The sequence below is a fragment of the Giraffa tippelskirchi genome, chromosome 3, assembly GCF_054371585.1.
Source record: "Giraffa tippelskirchi isolate mGirTip1 chromosome 3, T2T-mGirTip1v1.2.pri, whole genome shotgun sequence".
Classification (NCBI taxonomy): Eukaryota; Metazoa; Chordata; class Mammalia; order Artiodactyla; family Giraffidae; genus Giraffa; species Giraffa tippelskirchi.
The window spans coordinates 170,253,201-170,272,221 of record NC_137277.1 but is presented as its reverse complement, the minus strand read 5'-3'; the positions used below and the strand labels follow the sequence as shown (position 1 = coordinate 170,272,221).

The following is a 19,021-nucleotide window of genomic DNA, read 5'->3' as shown; positions in this document are numbered from 1 at the left end:
CTTCTTCTTCCTCTTCCACCATCTGGACTCAAATAAGTGGCATTCAGTTAATTCACAAGAAAATTACAAATAGTCAGGATAAAAGCTGCATCATGTTGAGAGAAGGTTTTAAGCAACATGAGTCCTAGCATTTCAAGAAAATTATGGGGAGAGGGAGATTAGCCTTGATTTTAAATGTATTTCATATAGTGTCATTTTTTTAACTGAAAGAAATATATCTAAACAAAATGAAATTCATCTTGTCTGAAGAAAACACAGGCAATTCATTTCTTTTATGGTTAAAATAATTTTATACATTTTATATTTAATTTTGAGCTGCATATTGTGTGCTTTTGATAAAGAAACCATTCTTTTAACCAAAATGCCTTTGTACTTTATACAAATAGTTTGAATGTCATATGTAGAATAATGTGCAATTAAACTTACCCAGAAATAAGAATAAGTCTTTCAATATATAATTCCAGGGTTTCTTTGCATGTATAAATAAATTAAGTAAAAAAATGAAAGCTGTTTTCTGAATCTGAAACATCGGGCAGAAAATGAGTGGTTCTAATGCATTCATTAACCTTGGACCAGAGCACAGTAAGCATGATTTTCTTCAGTCTAGAACTAGCTCCTCTGCTGTGACATCAGGGGTACATGCACAGTTTGTAGTGCTGGAGAAGATTCCTGCAAGTCCCTTGGACAGCAAGATCAAACCAGTCAATCCTAAAGAAAATCGACCCTAAATATTCACTAGAAGGACTGATGCTGAAGCTGAAGCTCCACTACTTCGGCCACCTGATGCGAAGATCCGACTCATTGGAAAAGACCCTGATGCTGGGAAAGACTGAGAACAGCAGGAGAACGGGGTGACAGATAATTAGATAGTATCCCCTCCTCAATGGACATGAATTTGAGCAAACTCTGGGACAGGGAAGCCTGGCATGCTGCAGTTCATGGAGTCACAAAGAGTAAGACACGACTTAGCAACTGAACACATTGGGGGAAACACAACTATAACAAAACCTCTCCAAATTGCAAATAATTCACAATATTTTCTTAATAAAAGTAGTGCAAATAAAAAGATTTTTGTTTCTGTTTTGAAGAGGCTCTTAATTCATTAGTGAAGTTCTTGCTGGAGGTTAAGGGAATTTTATATTGTATGTACTTTTATAAGTATTTTTATAAGTACAGCCATATTTATTTTGCAACTTCAAGAATTTAATGGAAAATGATATCCAAATCTGTTAACCTGCATATAGGCCTAGTTTATATAATGATTTTTTTCTGTCATGGTCAGAATAAAATGGATCACCCAATTTTTTTTTTTTTTTTACACTAAATGTATGATAGTAAAGCTCAGTGATAAAGAATCTGCCTGCCAATGCAGGAGATGAGGGCTCAATCCCTGGGTCAGGAAGATCCCCTGGAGAAGGAAATGGCAGCCCACTCCAGTATTCTTGCCTGGAATATCCCATGGACAGAGGAGCCTGGCGGGCTATAGTCCATGGTGTTGCAAAGAGTCAGACACGACTGAGTGCACACATATATACACACACACAGAGATAAACATATGAATGTTGATTAAGGTAAATTCAAATTAATCTACTCTTTAGTGGCATTAGGATAGAATGTATATGGAAAATGCTATTTGAAAACAATGAAATCAAAAATTTTTGTGTTTTACTTTAACCACCCTGAAGGAATGTATTTCCTAGTTGTTCAATTCCCTAGAATAATAGTCTTGTTTCCAAATATGCAAGTGTTAGTCACTCAGTTGTGTCCAACTCTTTGTGACCTCATGGACTGTAGCCCACCAGGCTTTTCTGTCCATGGAATTCTCCAGGCAAGAAAACTGGAATGGGTTGCCATTTCCTTCTCCACCAAGTATGCAAAATAGTTCCAATTCTAAACTGACTTCCTCTAGACTTCTTCACAATAAGAGTCATCCTATGTTTGGTGGTAAGTGAATAAAGACAGAAATATAAGTCAGAGACCCTGGAATATAAAAATTAAAAAAAAAGATTCCTCATAAGTTTGAACCTAAAATTTCAATTGCATTGAATTACAATATAATTTTTGATTTATATGAAAAGAATGATTAAATCATAATTTTATCAAAGGTTTTTTGTTTGTATGTTTGTTTTTTAGTACCATTCATTTGTTATGTCCTGATGAAATACTTGGGATAGCTAGCTGGAAAATTAAAGTGTATGCCCCCAGATTTGGCACAGGTATGACTTATGAAAGTCTAATTTTAAAGTTTGTACAGTTGCCTTAATGCAGCACATTTTGAAAAGACAAGCCAAATAACTTGATTCACTTTCAGTTTAGAATCAACCAAGACAGCAATTTAGGCTACTCTATAATTCAAACAAAATAGTTCAAAAATTATTTTCACTTATGATTGGCCTTTGCTATGACATTCTGTTTTACACTGTACAGGTGTATTTATGTACATAGCAACATTATCTAATATCAAATAGTATTTTTTAAAAAACAGACTCAAAAAACTATTAAATAAGATTCTATCATGACTTCTGAAACTGAGTCAGATTTATAGTCACATTTATTTTCTCCAAACTTATTTCCATTTCTCTCTCTAGAGTGTAACATAAGTTTTAAAAGATCATTAGCAGTTCACTTTATTTTTATAGTGCAGAAATTAATGATTTAATTTTAAAGGAATATTTAATGTGATCCAATTAAATTTTAAAAGAGTGGTTTTTCCTTTTTTCTAAAATACTGATGTGTTTATTGGGTGACCAATATCCTGATTTGCAAGAAGTTTCATGTTCTATCTGTTGGCCTGGCCAATAGCATTTCTTTTCATTTTGAAGTGCCTCAATGTGGACAATAAATTATCTAGCCAATCTTTCAATACATAATTCACCTGAATTCACTTAACTTCATGATGCTGCATTTTTTAACATTTACAAAATAGTCATAATCATTTCTAAATGTTATAAAGAATGGGATTAATGTTAAAATTACCACCATCATTTTACACATACAGAGTCATCCCAGTGGTAAGTAAGGACCAAAGGGAACACCTTTTGTGGTTGCATAAACCTTCCTGGCAAGGCAATGGTCATGTAATTAAGTAAGCCTCTATAGCCAGGAAGAAAAATAATTTTGAATCTAAAAAGCCATCTATTGCCTGCTTATTACTCTGTAGTCAGAATCTAATAATCAGCCTTTTTAAGAGCTGGACAGATTACACTGCCAAACTCAAATTGCTATTTGAGGTAGGTAACATGATTTGAATTGATTCTGATGATTTTCTAAGTTCAGTTCAGTTCAGTCGCTAGGTCATGTCTGACTCTTTGCAACCCCATGGACTGCAGCATGACAGGCTTCCCTGTCCATCACCAATTCCGGAAGCTTACTCAAACTCATGTGCATCGAGTCAGTGATGCCATCCAACCATCCCATCCTCTGTCGTCCTCTTCTCCTCCTGCCCTCAATCTTTCCCAGCATCAGGGTCTTTTCCAGTGAGTCAGTTCATCGTATCAGGTGCCCAAAGTATTGGAGTTTCAGCTTCAGCATCAGTCCTTCCAATGAATATTCAGGACTGATTTTGTTTAAGATTGACTGGCTGATCTCCTTGCAGTCCAAGGGACTCTCAAGAGCCTTCTCCAACACCACAGTTCAAAAGCATCAATTCTTTGGTGCTCAGCTCTCTTTATAGTCCAACTCTCATATCCACACGTGACTAATGGAAAAGCCATTGCTTTGACTAGACAGACCTTTGTTGGCAAAGTAATGTCTCTGCTTTTTAATATGCTGTCTAGGTTGGTCATACCTTTTCTTCCAAGGAGTAAGCATCTTTTAATTTCATGGCTGCAGTCACCATCTGCAGTGATTTTGGAGCCCCCAAAAATAAAGTGTCTCACTGTTTCCATTGTTTCCCCATCTATTTGCCATGAAGTGATGCATGATCTAGTCTTCTGAATGTTGAGTTTTAAGCCAACTTTTTCACTCTCCTTTCACTTTCATCAAAAGGCTATTTAGTTCTTCTTCACTTTCTGCCGTAAAGGTGGTGTCATCTGCATATCTGAGGTTATTGATATTTCTCCCAGCAATCTTGAGTCCAGCTTGTGCTTCATCCAGCCTGGCATTTCACATGATGTACTCTGCATATAAGTTAAATAAGCAGGGTGACAATATACAGCCTTGACGTACTCCTTTCCCGATTTGGAACCAGTCTGTTGTTCCATGTCCAGTTCTAACTGTTGCTGCTTGACCTGCATACAGTTTTCTTAGGAGGCCGGTCAAGTAGTCTGTTATTCCCATCTCTTTAAGAATTTTCCATAGTTTGTTGTGATCCACTAGTCAATAAAGCAGAAGTAGATATTTTTCATGCTTTTTCAATGATCCAACGGATGTTGGCAACAGATGATTTTCCAAAAAGGGAAAGAAAAGGGAGAAAAATGAAATTTTTTTTTATAGTGTTTTAGGATACCCTTTACAGTTGTCCAGTCTTTTCTAAAGTATTTAGATTTTTAGAACTTTTAAGGTGTCTTATTTAGTTATTTCTAAAGGAAAAAAGAACATGGAAGATTCATTCATTAAAAATATTGAATATCTCCTATTAGTAAAGGCCCCATGCTGGAGTTGCTATGCTCCCTGCTCTTATAAAAGGCTATGCATTCTTGAAGAACACTGGAGCATCATCTCAGTTACTAGAATCCCCTGCATGAAGCTGGGACCCTAATGCTTTCAGTTCCTAGGCAGACAACATGTTAAGGACATAGTCATATTGTCACTCCAGTGGACTGATGGATTTCAAGGCCCCCTCTAGAGATTCTGATTCAGTGAATCCCCTGTAGGGCCCAGGAACCTGCATTTTAGTTAGTAACCCCCATGGACAGAACACAGTTTAGGAAACACTATCCTAATGGTTTAAAAGCCTTTGGCCAAGTTGACCTGACTCAAATTTTTGTGTGTCTAAAAAAATAACAGGCAGAGATGGCAAGATAAAGGCTGAATAAGCAAATGTAATAGATGAATAAAATGTGAACCAGGGCATTGCTCTTTGGAAAAATTAACCAGCTCAACAAACTTTTGTTGGATATCCAGCCTTCATCTTTGAAGCTGACTGTGGCAGCCCCCCTTTTCAAGGGGAAAAGAAGTGGGTATTTTGAAACCAGTATTGTGGGCTAGGTATTAATAATTTTTAAGGAGAAAATGGGACCATTGCCTCATTGTAACAAGCAGAGTTATAGTCTGTGGCTTTGAATTTCAACAGGTCATTTCAGCTTAGATTTTGGACAAAGAGGAGTTGTCTTAATTATAATAGTTCTTAATGATCTTCTTAGAGTGAGTATGTGGGATGGAACAAAGAATAGAGAATAATTTTCTATGCGTAACATTTCTAAAATGCCTAACTATGTAGGAGAAACATTTATATGTTTGTAAAATGCACTGGCTTCCTCAGAAGCGGAGAAATCACTGATTTAGAAAGACTCCTAAGGGTCATCTGCTAAGCTAAGTCGCTTCAGTCGTGTCCAACTCTGTGCGACCCTATAGACGGCAACCCACCAGGCTCCGCCGTCCCTAGGATTCTCCAGGCAAGAATACTGGAGTGGGTTGCCATTTCCTTCTCCAGTGCATGAAAGGGAAAAGTGAAAGTGAAATCTCTCAGTCGTGTACGACCCTTAGCGAACCCATGGACTGCAGCCTACCAGGCTCCTCTGTCCATAGGATTTTCCAGGCAAGAGTACTGGAGTGGGATGCCATTTCCTTCTCCGGAAATGGGTCATCTAGTTTAACCTAATTCAACCTAAATCTTCATCTACTCACTACCAGATATAAGAAACCTAACAAATAAATTCAGGAGTTTGATTTAAAAAAAAAAAAAAAAAACAGAATACTGTGACTATCAGAGCTTAGATAGCTCTGCAAAGCTATACTTGAATAAGTCAAGAAAAACAAGTTGTTATTCTCCACTACTGTGAATGTGATTTATAGATTGAGTCAAACTTGCTGACAAAACTGATTTTTTAATCAAGTATTTATTGATTATTTACCCTCAGTTAGGTATTTTATAGGAATTGAACCTAAAGAAGGTATTATTTAGACAGATAAAAAAATTAGAGATAATAAATCACTTAATTGAGATCTCCCAATTAATATAAGAATTCAAAAGCAGGTCTGTCTGACTTCAAGACAGAGATAGAAACACCATAGGAAACATTTGGCTTGATAGTTCAGATGTGATTTGAAAAAAACGAAGTCTGCAGTTATCAGACAGCTCATAAATGACTTCAATAAACTTCTTAAGTCAGACAAATCCACTTTGAAATTCTACTTCTGTCACGTGTGGGATCTTGGGCAGAAGTCTGAGCCTCTCCTTGCCTCTGTGGTCTATAAAATGGGAATAACAAAATCTCATGTAGTGCTTCTTAAGATTGTATGTAAAGGATCTAGTAGTATAATATCTGACAAACACTTGCCACTGCAAAACAAAAGAAGAGGTTTTTACCAGGCTATACCGATATAAGAAAGTCAGTCAGTCAATTCAGTCTCTCAGTTGTGTCTGACTCTTTGCGACCCCATGGACTTATAGCATGCCAGGCCTCCCTGTCTATCACCACCTCCCAGATGATGCCATCCAACCATCTCATCCTCTGTCGTCCCCTTCTCCTCCTGCCTTCAATCTTTCCCAGCATCAGGGTCTTTCCTAATTAATTGACTCTTCACATCAGGTGGCCAAAGTATTAGAGTTTCAGCTTCAGCATCAGTCCTTCCAATGAATATTCAGGACTGATTTCCTTTAGGATGGACTGGTTTGATTTCCTTAAAGTCCAAGGGACTCTCAAGAGTCTTCTCCAACACCACAATTCAAAAGCATCAATTCTTCAGCGCTCAGCTTTCTTTATGGTACAACTCTCACATCCATACATGACTACTGGAAAAACCATAGCTTTGACTAGTCAGAACTTTTTCAGCAAAGTAATGTCTCTGTTTTTTAATATGCTGTCTAGCTTGGTCATAGCTTTTCTTCCAAGGAGCAAGCATCCTTTAATTTCACGGCTGCAGTCACCATCTGCAGTGATTTTGGAGCCCAAGAAAATAGTCTGTCACTGTTTCCATTGTTTCCCCATCTATTTGCCATGAAGTGATGGGACCAGATGCCATGATCTTAGTTTTTTGAATGTTGAGTTTTAAGCCAGGTTTTTCACTCTCCTCTTTCACTTTCATCAAGAGGCTCTTTAGTTCTTCTTCACTTTCTGCCATAAGGGTGGTGTCATCTGGGTATCTGAGGCTATCAATATTTCTCCTGACAGTCTTGATTCCAGCTTGTGCTTCATTCAGCCCAGCATTTCACATGATGTACTGTGCATATAAGTTAAATAATCATTGTGACAATATACAGCCTTGACATCCTCCTTTCCCAGTTTGGAACCGGTCTGTTGTTTCATGACTGGTTCTAACTGTTGCTTCTTGACCTGCATACAGATTTCTCAGGAGGCAGGTCAGGTGGTCTGGTATTCCCATCTCTTGAAGGATTTTCCAGTTTGTTGTGATCCACACAGTCAAAGGCTGTACCATAGTCAATGAAGCAGAAGACAGATATTATGAGACAGAAATTTCTAACCGAGTCTAATGTCCTGAATGTTCAGTTTCTAAATCTGAAATCATAATAAATAAAATGATTTACCAATGTCTTGTTGGAAGTCAATACTAGTTCCAGCCCAAGAATGAAGCCCTGTAGTTCTTGATTCAGTTCTATACCCTCTTATATATTCTTATAAAGAATATATATTAGTTTGGCAGGTTTTTTTTATCAAGAATCTTTAAAATACTTTGAACACTCTTATCTTAAGAAAATAATCCAAAATGGATCAGACTTGGGGAAGAATGAGAGGAATAAATTTATGAAGAAATACTCTGAAGCATTTTTTCCTACAATGGCACAAAATTTGAAATAGCCTTAAGAATGACTCATTCTGTCCCCTTTGTAGTGTTTGAGTTAGTTGCTCAGTCCTGTCTGACTCTTTGTGACCCCATGGACTGTAGCCCACCAGGCTCCTCTGTCCATGGAATTCTCCAGGCAAGAATACTGGAGTGAGTAGCCATTCCTTTCTCCAGGGGATCTTCCTAACCTGGGGATCTAACCCAGGTTAGACCTAACCCAGGTCTCCTGCGTTTCAGCTGATTCTTTATCACCTGAGCCACCAGGGAAGCCCTTCTATAAGTCTTGCTCAAATGTCACCTTCTTTGTAAGACTCACCCTTGCCATTCTATTTAAGTTGTCCTCCTTCTCCCAACTCTACCATCCTCCTTCATCTGCTTTCTTTTTCACACTACACTTACCATTCCTGATATGTGGACACAATTTACTTATTTTTGTGTCTATTGACCAGCTTTTCACAAGGGCTTATGTTTTAAGAGGTCATGAATTTTCATCATTTTCATTGATGTATTTGCATCACCAAGGAAAAACCCTAGGTACACAGTATGGCTTCAAAAATGTTTATTAACCAAATTAATGAACTAAGAGACTGGGTTGATAAATTAGGGTATGAGACTTTATTCTACTTATTTAAAGTGTCATAAAATTTGAAAAGCAAAAGTAGAAAATCTTTAGAGTATACCATTAAGGGAAGGATTGAAGGCAGGAGAAGAAGGAGACGACAGAGGATGAGATGGTTGGATGGTATCACCGACTCGATAGACATGAGTTTGAGCAAGCTCCGGGAGTTGGTGGTGGATAGGGAGGCCTGGCATGCTGTGGTTCATGGGATCGCAGAGTCGGACACGACTGAGTGACTGAACTGAACTAATACCATTCAGTGAATAAAAATAATATTTCAATTCAAATATTCAAGGACAACTAGGTAAAACTATGCACCAGAAAAAAAAAAATTGAAAGGAACTGCCAAAAAGGGATGAGTTTTACGTTTTTGTTTTCCATTTTGTACCTTTGGTAACACTACAGGAAAGTGTTGAGAAGGGGAAGTAGGAAAATGAGAGAGGATGGGAAAGAACCATAATCATGAATGTTTTGCCTCCTTGGGTTGGGATGCTGTGGGTCTTTTGCTCCTTGCCTGAATTCCTGGCATTTTTATCCAGAACGAAGATAAAACTTTCTAGCCAAGGAACATATCAAGGCTCAGATGTCCTCTTATTTCCAGAAACAAGTGGTTTGCACAATTGGCTTGGAAATTGGCAAGTTAAAAAATTGAATATTAGCTAAATATTCAGTTTTATTCCTCTTCTCCATCCAGAGTCAGTACACATCCTCTGGATTCCCTGTGGCTGTTATCCACGTCCATTTGTCTCGCAGCTGTTGTGTTTTTCTCTCTTCTTTTCTCCTGTCCCGCTGCCCCCACTCTCCCCCTCCTATCTTTGTTCTAGCCTCACACATTGTTTGCCCTCAGCCCTCATTTGTGTGTGGGTGTTTCTCTGAACAAATAAAGCTATGGTATTGAGAAAGTGCGAGGCCAGACAAATCCAGAGCAGCTGAGGACTCCTAGCCCTTCTCCCTGCCTTCCCTGTGCATCTTGAACCAGGTGCCCCAACCCGGTGCTCTGCACCTACCATTCTGTACCCATCTCTGGGCCATTCCCTCCCACTGTCTGTTCCTGCTAAGACAGGGCCAGTGCTTTCTTTGCTGTAGTGCGTCTACATCCTGAATAATGATTCTCACAAAGAGATCTCCTTGCCTGTTCTCTTCTTGGTTACAAAGACAATCAGAGGTCTTATCTCTCATATTTCAGCAAGTTTATTACTCCTCATTTTTTCCCACTAATGCTAGAGGACAGGTATCCTTATAATGGTGCTGTTGCTGTTTAATTCCCAGATTCATGTAATTTTAGAATCTAAAGGAATCTTAAAAACCAGCTAGTGGAATCCCCATTACCAGTCCACGGTCAGTGCTGTGCCAGGTGCATAGATGGTGTTTGGGGAATATTTGCCATCAGTGAATACTGTAAATTCAGCCATTATGAACCACTGTAAGTTGATTCTTTTGCACTATTAACTTGGTATTTTAAAAGGTTTTTGGTCATCTTTTATTCATGTATATTTATTAAAAAAAAAATCAATGAATGATCAGGGAGAAGGCTGGGCTCAGAAGGCAATGTGGTAAAACTGAAAAACTAAAGTTGGCAACAGGGTTGTTATAAACAGGAAAAGGATAGGTTTGCTGATGCAAGAACAAGAAGAAATAGGCTAAAATTATGATGAAAGGATGACATATAACTAGTAACATCTTTCACTACGAAGAGCTATTAAATAAAGGAAGGATTGCCAAGAAAAGCTGAAAAAATGACAGTACTTGAGGTTAGTGACATATCCGGTTATGATTCAGCAGATGATTAAATTAGGCTTTCCTTGATGGAGAAAAGTAGAGTAAATATGTTAAATGGTTCCTCCTCCAAGAATCTGGGAAGGGTTAGATTTCCCTTTCACTGAAAAATTAAATGATCATAATGAGCATGTTCTTACCTACCTTAAAATCACTCATATAGCTACCTTAACATTAACCCAGAGATTATGAACACTGAATTCACCTTGCTTCTTGTCAAGACAGCTGATATTTGAATGATAAATTTTAACTGTCATTTTTTTCCTTTCAGGCTTGTAAATTTTATAGTTCCCAGTGGTATGTGGTAAACTACAAATATGAACAGTATTCTGGAGACATTCGACAGTTACCTCGGTAAGAACCTTTTATGAGTAATCCTTGGGTTTTTCCATATATAAACTATGTTCTCTAAGTTCTGTCACTGTTTATGAATATGTGTACATTCATCTAATACCAAGGTATATTTTAAAAATTTAAAAATGAGAGTCACAAGAGAACATTTTGCTGAACAAAGTATTATTTATATCTTCACAGAATTGGGTGACAGATAAATATACTCATTTAGGTATAGCCTAGGGCTTCCCAAGTGGCTCAGTGGTGAAGAATCCACCTGCCAAGCAGGAGACCCAGGTTTGATCCCTAGGTTGGGAAGATTCCCTAGAAAGGAAATGGCAACCCTCTCCAATATTCTTGCCTGGGAAATACCATGGACAGAAGAACCTGGCGGGCTATAGTCCATGAGGTCGCAAAAAGTTGTACACAACTTAGTGACTAAACACCAACAAGGCTTTGAGCAAAGTTTTAAAGTGTTAGGTCATTCTTGTGTGAGCTGTCCTTTCAATAGCAGATACAAGAGGATTAAAAGGTACAATTTGGACCAGAAATTGTTTTTGATATGCTGTATATAGCATTCAGATTTTCCATTGGTTTCATATATTTTCATGCTGGGATATCAAAAAGCATGAAAATAAATGACCTGCACAAGAGCAATAATGTCTAAGAATAGCAAAAAGGAAAAACAAGCACCTAATTCTTTCCAGACTGCAGGGAAATAAAGTCTTTAGGAGAAGATAACTTCATTCTGTACCTGCTTACCTGTCACCTCTATAGAGAAGCTACCTGACCTAGTTCAGTTCAGTCACTCAGTCGTGTCCGACTCTTTGTGACCCCATGAATCGCAGCACGCCAGGCCTCCCTGTCCATCACCAACTCCCGGAGTCCACCCAAACCCATGTCCATCGAGTCGGTGATGCCATCCAACCATCTCATCCTCTGTCGTCCCCTTCTCCTCCTGCCCCCAATCCTTCCCAGCATTAGGGTCTTTTCCAATGGGTCAACTCTTCGCATGAGGTGGCCAAAGTATTGGAGACTCAGCTTCAACATCAGTCCTTCCAATGAACACCCAGGACTGATCTCCTTTAGGATGGACTGGTTGGATCTCCTTGCAGTTCAAGGGACTCTCAAGAGTCTTCTCCAACACCACAGTTCAAAAGCATCAATTCTTCAGTGCTCAGCTTTCTTCACCGTCCAACTCTCACATCCAGTCATTTATTCCATGTCTGTGTCCCCCACTAAAGTGAAGTCCAAAAGGGCAGGGACTCTTCCTTCCTTGCAGAATCTTTTGCAGGCCTTGAAGAATGCCTGGCACATAGGAAAATGAAAGTGAAAGTCACTCAGTTGTGTCCGATTCTTGTGACCCCGTGGACTATAGTCCATGGAATTCTCCAGGCTAGAATACTGGAGTGGGTAGCTATTCCCTTCTCCAGGGGAACTTCCCAACCCAGGAATCAAACTAGGGTCTCCTGCATTGCAGATGGATTCTTTACCAGCTGAGCTACTAGGGAAGCCCTGGCACATAGTAAATATGCACTAATTACTTATTGGATAAGTAAACTGAGTGGATCAAAAAATTTAAAATCTAATAATCCTGGATGGGCTTGAAGTTGCTTAAATTCAAAGAACTGTGATGAACTGGAATCTCCCAACACACTGGTTCATCAAACTAAAATGATACACATTATCCAGAAAATAAAACTTAAGGCAGAAGTAAGTCAATTTTTTACTAACCCTTTCCTCAAGTGAGACTTTGAGGTCATACACATTGCACATAACTTTTTAATGGGCACATAGTTTAGATTTGGGCACCACTTTCTAAGATCTCCCGTGCTTGCAGAAGCATGTTCTCCAGACTGAAATACTTGGAAGAACTGCGTTCAACTCCAAATGCAAAATTTGAAGAAGGTGGAGTTATGGAGTAGCACTGGGAAAGTGACATTTAAGCTCAGATCAGTATTCTTGCCTGGAGAATCCCAGGGACGGGGAAGCCTCATGGGCTGCCGTCTATGGGGTCGCACAGAGTTGGACACGACTGAAGTGACTTAGCAGCAGCAGCAGCTAAAGGAACAGTAGCTACCAGCACTGTGATCTCCAGAAAAGGGTCCCCAGAGGAAATAACAGGGGCAAAAGCTGTGATCTGGGAATCAGAGTGACAATCAAAGAGTCTGGACCTAAGGGTTGATTAAAACCCTGGAACCAGGCAAGGGACCTTGTGGGCCCTAGAAATGCGCTTGGGTTTTTATTCTCATTTCAACAGAAGACTATAGAAATTGTAACCTAGTGTGACATGATCTAGTTTACCTCTTTAAGAGATTACCTGCTCTACTCTATGGAAAACGGGATTGTAGCAGTGAGAATTAAAAAAAAAAAAAAAGAGGGAAGGAGACCATTTCTTTGGAGTTGAGTTCCTGGGAAGAGCAAAGCAATGTTCCTCTAAAACAGCAAGTCTTTATTCAAAACAGTGAATGTTTGATTTTTACCAAATCTCTGAACATTCCTTTAGATTCAGGTCACTCCTGATAGATAACCTCCTGTAATTTCATGTTGAGACGGTCTTATCACACCCTAAACTTTCATGAGTAATTATTACATTCAGAATGTCTGGACATTAGTCACGCACGTAGCTGCCATTGAGAAGCAAAGCATTTTTCTTTACCATCAAGTCTTCCTCTTTCTGAAAATAGTTCTGAGAAGTGGTTACAACTTGGAAGCCATGTCCAAGCACTTGGAAGACAGTTTATAAAGGGAGAGAGTGTAAGAAGAGGTGTTTAGCTTTCATTTGGCATAAACACCTTCCTACTGTCCTTAGGTCTACTGAACACTTTAGTAGCTTTATATCCAAACACTTCATCTTTTTTTATATCCCTAATGCCATAAAAATATATATTAATTAAAATTTTCACATGTACTATATTCTTCCTCCATTAAAAAAAAAAAAAATAGAGAAAGCACCTCCAGTCAGAACAGGGTCCAGATGTCAATGCTGACTTGGAATTCTTGTAGAGCACAGGAAGAAATCCCATGAGAAGAAACGAAAAAGTCACTTAAATATTGTTGAGAATTTCTCTCACTTTAACTAAAGGATGTGAAAGTTGATACCAAGAAGGGGAAGAGGACTGCCACTAAGTAAGAAACTGTAATGAACTATGTATGTATATTCAAAATGAAAATCAGAAGTTCTAGAATAATCCTCACATATACCCTAAACAAATGAAGATTTTAATATTGAATAGCAAATTTTTTTTTAATGATTTTACAAGGCTAGTCACTCCCACTAGACTACAGATATTTAGGTCAGTAGTGGCAACATAATTTACTTGGGCCCTCTGAGGCCATTAGAAGTAAATCATTTTCATACCTCCTGGATTAGAATTCTCCTATGTCTGCTACCAATTTAAACTGATCATTTCTTTTTATGGATTGCTGAGGCCATAAAATAAAAACTTGCAATTATGGAGAAGTGAAAAAAGATGTTTGCTTACCTCCCCCACTTTTAGTTCTTGAATTGAAAATTGTGTTATTATTAACTCTTAAGAACCTCACTTTTTTTAGTGTCTGTTCATAGGAAGATATTGGAGACAGACTGTATTTAAGGATAGAATACAAAAAGTAAAGCCTTCACAAATTAGAAGTAAAAATCAGTACCGAAATCAGTGCTCCTAAGGAGACAAGAATGTCATTAAAAAATACATACGATGCCAAAGGAGCCAAGAATATACATGGGGAAAGGATAATCTCTTTAATAAACATTGGGAACACTGACAGCCACAAGTGAAAGAATGAAATGTGGGTACTATCTTACACCATAGATGAAATTAACTCAAAATGGGTTTACTACTTGAGTATAAGACCAGAGACCATAAAACTCCTGGGGGGGTAAAAAGAAAAAACAGATGATAAGCTCCTTGACATTGGTTTTGGGTGCCATATTTACGTTATCTCATTTAATTTGCATGCTCCCATGGAGTAAGAACTGTCTTCCTTGTTGTATAAAAGAAACCAGAGCACTAAGAGGGTTAGTAATTTGCCCCAACCTCACTCCACTCAAGTATCCCCACACTCCTTCTTTGGGGCATAGGAGGTAATTTGGGTATAAAAATGAGAAATAAGACTGACCAAAATGGCAGCTACTGTGGGTCCAGACACCAGAGGATGAAGTCCCTGCTGAGCTCTCTAAACCTGGAGCCCAAAGGCTCACAGTGCCACTGGGGGAAGAATTTTACTTTCAGCCAGCAGAGGGGCTTATCTTTGAATGATCTCCGGAAGAAAGACCAGTCATTGATTAATGGCCCCACAGATGTGAGACTGAGCAGCAATAATGGTTACTTAAAAACAGGAGTGCTGTGCCCTTTGGGGCAGTGGGAAGGGGAATGGGAAAGAAGAGTTCTCAGTAGCCCGCATGCCTCAGCAATGGTCTAAGGGCTCTGCCAGTGCACGCCAGGGCATTTTCTTACAAAGCTGACCTCACCTCCCCTCTCTCTCCCTCCCTCTCTGCACTCCAACCTCACCAGCAGGGCACTCCTGGATGCTGCAAGCCTATCCTTCCTCAAGATCTTTGCTCACCATTCACGGTGCCAGAATGATCTTCCCCCAGATCATCACAGGCATGGCTTCTTCTCCTTCTCAACCGAAATGGCCATCTATGACCACCCTTTCTAAACCTGGCTTCTACCACCTCTGCCTTGATCGTTCTTTTCTCTCTGTTGATGTTGTTTAGTTGCTAAGTGCAATAGCAACATTTTAGATTTGAGTATCCAATACTTTGGCCACCTGATGCGAAGAGCTGACTCATTGGAAAAGACCCTGATGTTGGGAAAGATTGAGGGCAGGAGGAGAAGGGGACGACAGAGAATGAGATGGTTGGATGGCATCACCAACTCAATGGACATGGGTTTGGGTGGACTCCGGGAGTTGGTGTTGGACAGGGAGGCCTGGCGTGCTGCTGTTCATGGGGTCGCAAAGAGTCAGAGCAACTGAGCAACTGAACTGAACTGAACTGAGTTGCTAAGTTGTGTCTGACTCTTTTGAGACCCCATAGACTGTAGCCCACCAGGCTCCTCTGTCCATGGGGATTCTCCAGGAAAGAATACTGGAGTGGGTTGCCATTTCCTCCTCTAGGGAGTCTTCCCAACCCAGGAATCAAACCTGCATCTCCTGCTTTGCAGGCAGATTCTTTACAGCTGAGCCACCTGGGAAAGCCCTTCTTCTCTTTAATTTTCTTTGAAACCATTTCCATCCAGGGAAATTATCATGTTAATTTATGCTTTATTTATCTACTCTCTCCTTCCTTAGAGGGCGAGCCTTCTCAACTTGGGGATTTAATTTCTAATATGTGGTTGGCATTATCGCAGGTCTTCTATATGACAGGTGCTGCCTGGTAACTGGATCATTTAGTGATAAGGAAGAACGCCTCCAAAAATTAAGACCACTCTCAACTCATAGATCTCAACTCTCAATCCCAACTCTCAATCTCAACTCATCACCGACTCCATGGGCATGGGTTTGGGTAGACTCCGGAAGTTGGTGATGGACAGAGAGGCCTGGCGTGCTGCAATTCATGGGGTTGCAAGAGTCGGACATGACTGAGCGACTGAAATGAACTGAACTGAACTGAACAACTCATAGTCAATTTGATCAAGCAAACTTAGATTTAAGAAAAGCTGACAGTGAAAGAGCATGCCCATTGTCTATCCCCCCACCTGGATATGACCTAAATTGACATTCACTGATCTGCACGTATTTTTTAATGAACAATAAGGTCTGCATGAATATCACTAAGGATTAATACAGTGGCTGAGTTTTGCTAGAGACCTCATTGGTCTTATCTGTCTATCATATAATTTTTTTGTATCATAATACTTAAGTGAACTAAAAAGGAAAGCTTAAAGAAAATTTGGTTTTTATGAAAGAGTTTTGAGACTTCACAAGTTGTAGTATTGTAACATTACAACTTGTGAAATTTTACAAATTTAAAACATTGCTTTCAGTGTTTATATGAGGCCCCTTTCTCTCTTTTCAAAATCGTCTGTCCTTCAAATGCCAGGGGAAGATACTTGAGAAATTCATCCTCAGCATTTCTTTGAGAATAGTTGCATATATTTTTGTATAATTGTTCATTAATTATTTTTGGAGTATAGTTGCTTTACAGTGTTGTATTAGTTTCTGCTATATAGCAAAGTGAATGAGTCATACATGTACATAGGTTCCCCTCCCCCTTTTGGACTTCCTTCCCATTCAGGTCACCACAGTGGGTTAAGCAGAGTTCCCTGTGCTGTACATATGTCCTCGTTCTACGCAGAGTATCAATAGTGTACAATTTTTTATTTTTCTTGGTATTAAAAAAAATCAAGATGTCATTTTCATCACGCTTTAGATAATTTCTTCAACCCTTTTTAAAAAATTCCTCCTATGTTTTATTATGTAAATTTTCAAATATACAAAAGGTTTTGGAAAGCTTATACAATGAACACCCATATTCCTGCCATCTCGAATGCAGCTTTTACATTCTGCTATTTTTGCTATATATGTATCTTATGACATTATCCGTTCATCCACCCATCCATCTAGCCATCTATCAGTCCATCTTATATTTTGACCATTTCAAAGTGAGTTTAAAATACCAGCACACTGTGTGTTGCCTTTCTAAACGCTTTAGAATGCATACCATTAGCTAGAGATGTATGTTTATAGTTTACTTTTTTTTCTTTTGAGGGAAACTTTAGGAGGAAAGACACAAGTTGTAAGTGAAGCATTAGATGGGTTTGATTATGTATATCCTTGTGCATCTGAAAATGTTACCAAGGGAAATAAATAATCTGCAAAGAGCCCATTGCTACCCCTTCCTGATCAGTCCTCACCCCTACTTTCCTCTCTCCCCAGAGACAACCATTGTTCTGATTTTCTTCACTACAGATTAGTATTACTAGTTCTAAAACTTCATCACATTGGAATCATGCTGTACGTATTTCTGTGTTTCCAGCTTCTTTGACTCAGCATGATGTTTTTGAGTGATACCCACATTGTTGCATGTATTGGTAACTCCTTTCTCCTTCTGAGCACCATTCTTTTGTGTGGATCTACTATAGTTTATTTTTGGGCTTCCCAGGTGGCACAGTGGTAAGGAACCTGCCTACTATTGCAAGAGACTCGGGTTCAATCCCTGTGGAACTGTGGATATAGCATTTTGAGCTAAGCTGTGAATAAGTCACTTTAAGATCATGGACTTTTGTGAAACTTTGTCTGTCCTTTTAAGGCTGTCTCAATTACCAGTTCTCTGCTGAGAGATGTGTGGAAAAACCCTCACAAGTATTTAGCCTTATACGTTCGAGATTCATGAAAGCCCGACTTTGTTTCCTTAACTCTTTGTTATTTCATTACTAATTTGAAAGGCTGTTCCTTCTCTCTTTTCTTTACACTTTTATAAGTATCTTTGCAGAAATGGTAGTTGGACTGTAGAACATGGCCACGGTTGCAAGCCATAATTATCAAGAACAAATATCTATAAAATTATTCTTTTGTGAGAAAGAGAAGAAAGGATAAGTCACATGACAAAAGAGGACAGAATAAAGAATTCAGAAATGAATAGTGTCCAGGTCAAAGGGAGACTGACAGAGAAGGACTAGCATATAGTTTAGGGCCACCCTGGAGCCAAATGTTGACCTTCCGCGTTCAGAGTTGTCTTTGTTGCCATATCCTGTTTTCCCTACTCATCCCTTTATCTTTCACTTGGGATGTTTCCTTAATAGTGCCTTTACTGCTCTGCCATTATTTTAAGAATCCTGGAACACTCAAGTCTCCTCCTCTACAGACAAAATACTTCAAGACATTGCTCTGAAATCAGCCCTTTGAACTTGCCTTTGAATCTCAGGCAACCTGTCACCTGTCACGGGAGCAGAGCTTGAGGAAAGGGTCGTGTTTCATGGTTTTCTTTTGCCAATCAAATGAAAAGGTGAAAGTGACTGCTTCTGGTTCAAGGAGTGTCAGGACGTTGTTAAGGAGAGGAGGAGAATTTTGGATGGGATAGAAAGAACTTCTCAGCAGTCCCACGATAACAGTGTGGTCTGCTACATCAGAGTTCTGTCTCCTGACTTGCATGCATGCATGCTAAGTCACTTCAGTTGAGTTCAACTCTTTGCGACTCTATGGACTGTACCCTACCAGGGTCCTCTATGCCTGGGATTCACTAGGCAAGAAAACTGGAGTGAGTTGCCATGCCCTCCTCCAGGGGGTCTTCCCAGTCCAAGAATAGAACACAAGTCTCTTACGTCTCCTGCATTGGTAGGTGGGTCCTTTACCACCAGCACCATCTGGCCCTAACAAAAGAGGCAGAAGAAGTTAACACCAGTGACAGCTGGCACAGATAGACTTGAGTATCTCTAAGGTTTT

General features: G+C 39.2%; 1 protein-coding gene across 7 annotated transcripts in view; it reads left to right on the top strand.

Annotated features, from left to right (window-relative positions):
- DOCK10 (dedicator of cytokinesis 10) overlaps positions 1-19,021 on the top strand; it is a 305,040-nt gene that overhangs the window by 156,330 nt on the left and 129,689 nt on the right. For all 7 annotated transcript variants that reach the window (XM_081579665.1, XM_081579663.1, XM_081579662.1 and 4 more), the window contains exon 4: positions 10,572-10,654. In XM_081579665.1, the coding sequence (XP_081435791.1) occupies positions 10,572-10,654 (83 nt within the window). The remainder of the gene's footprint in view (positions 1-10,571; positions 10,655-19,021) is intronic.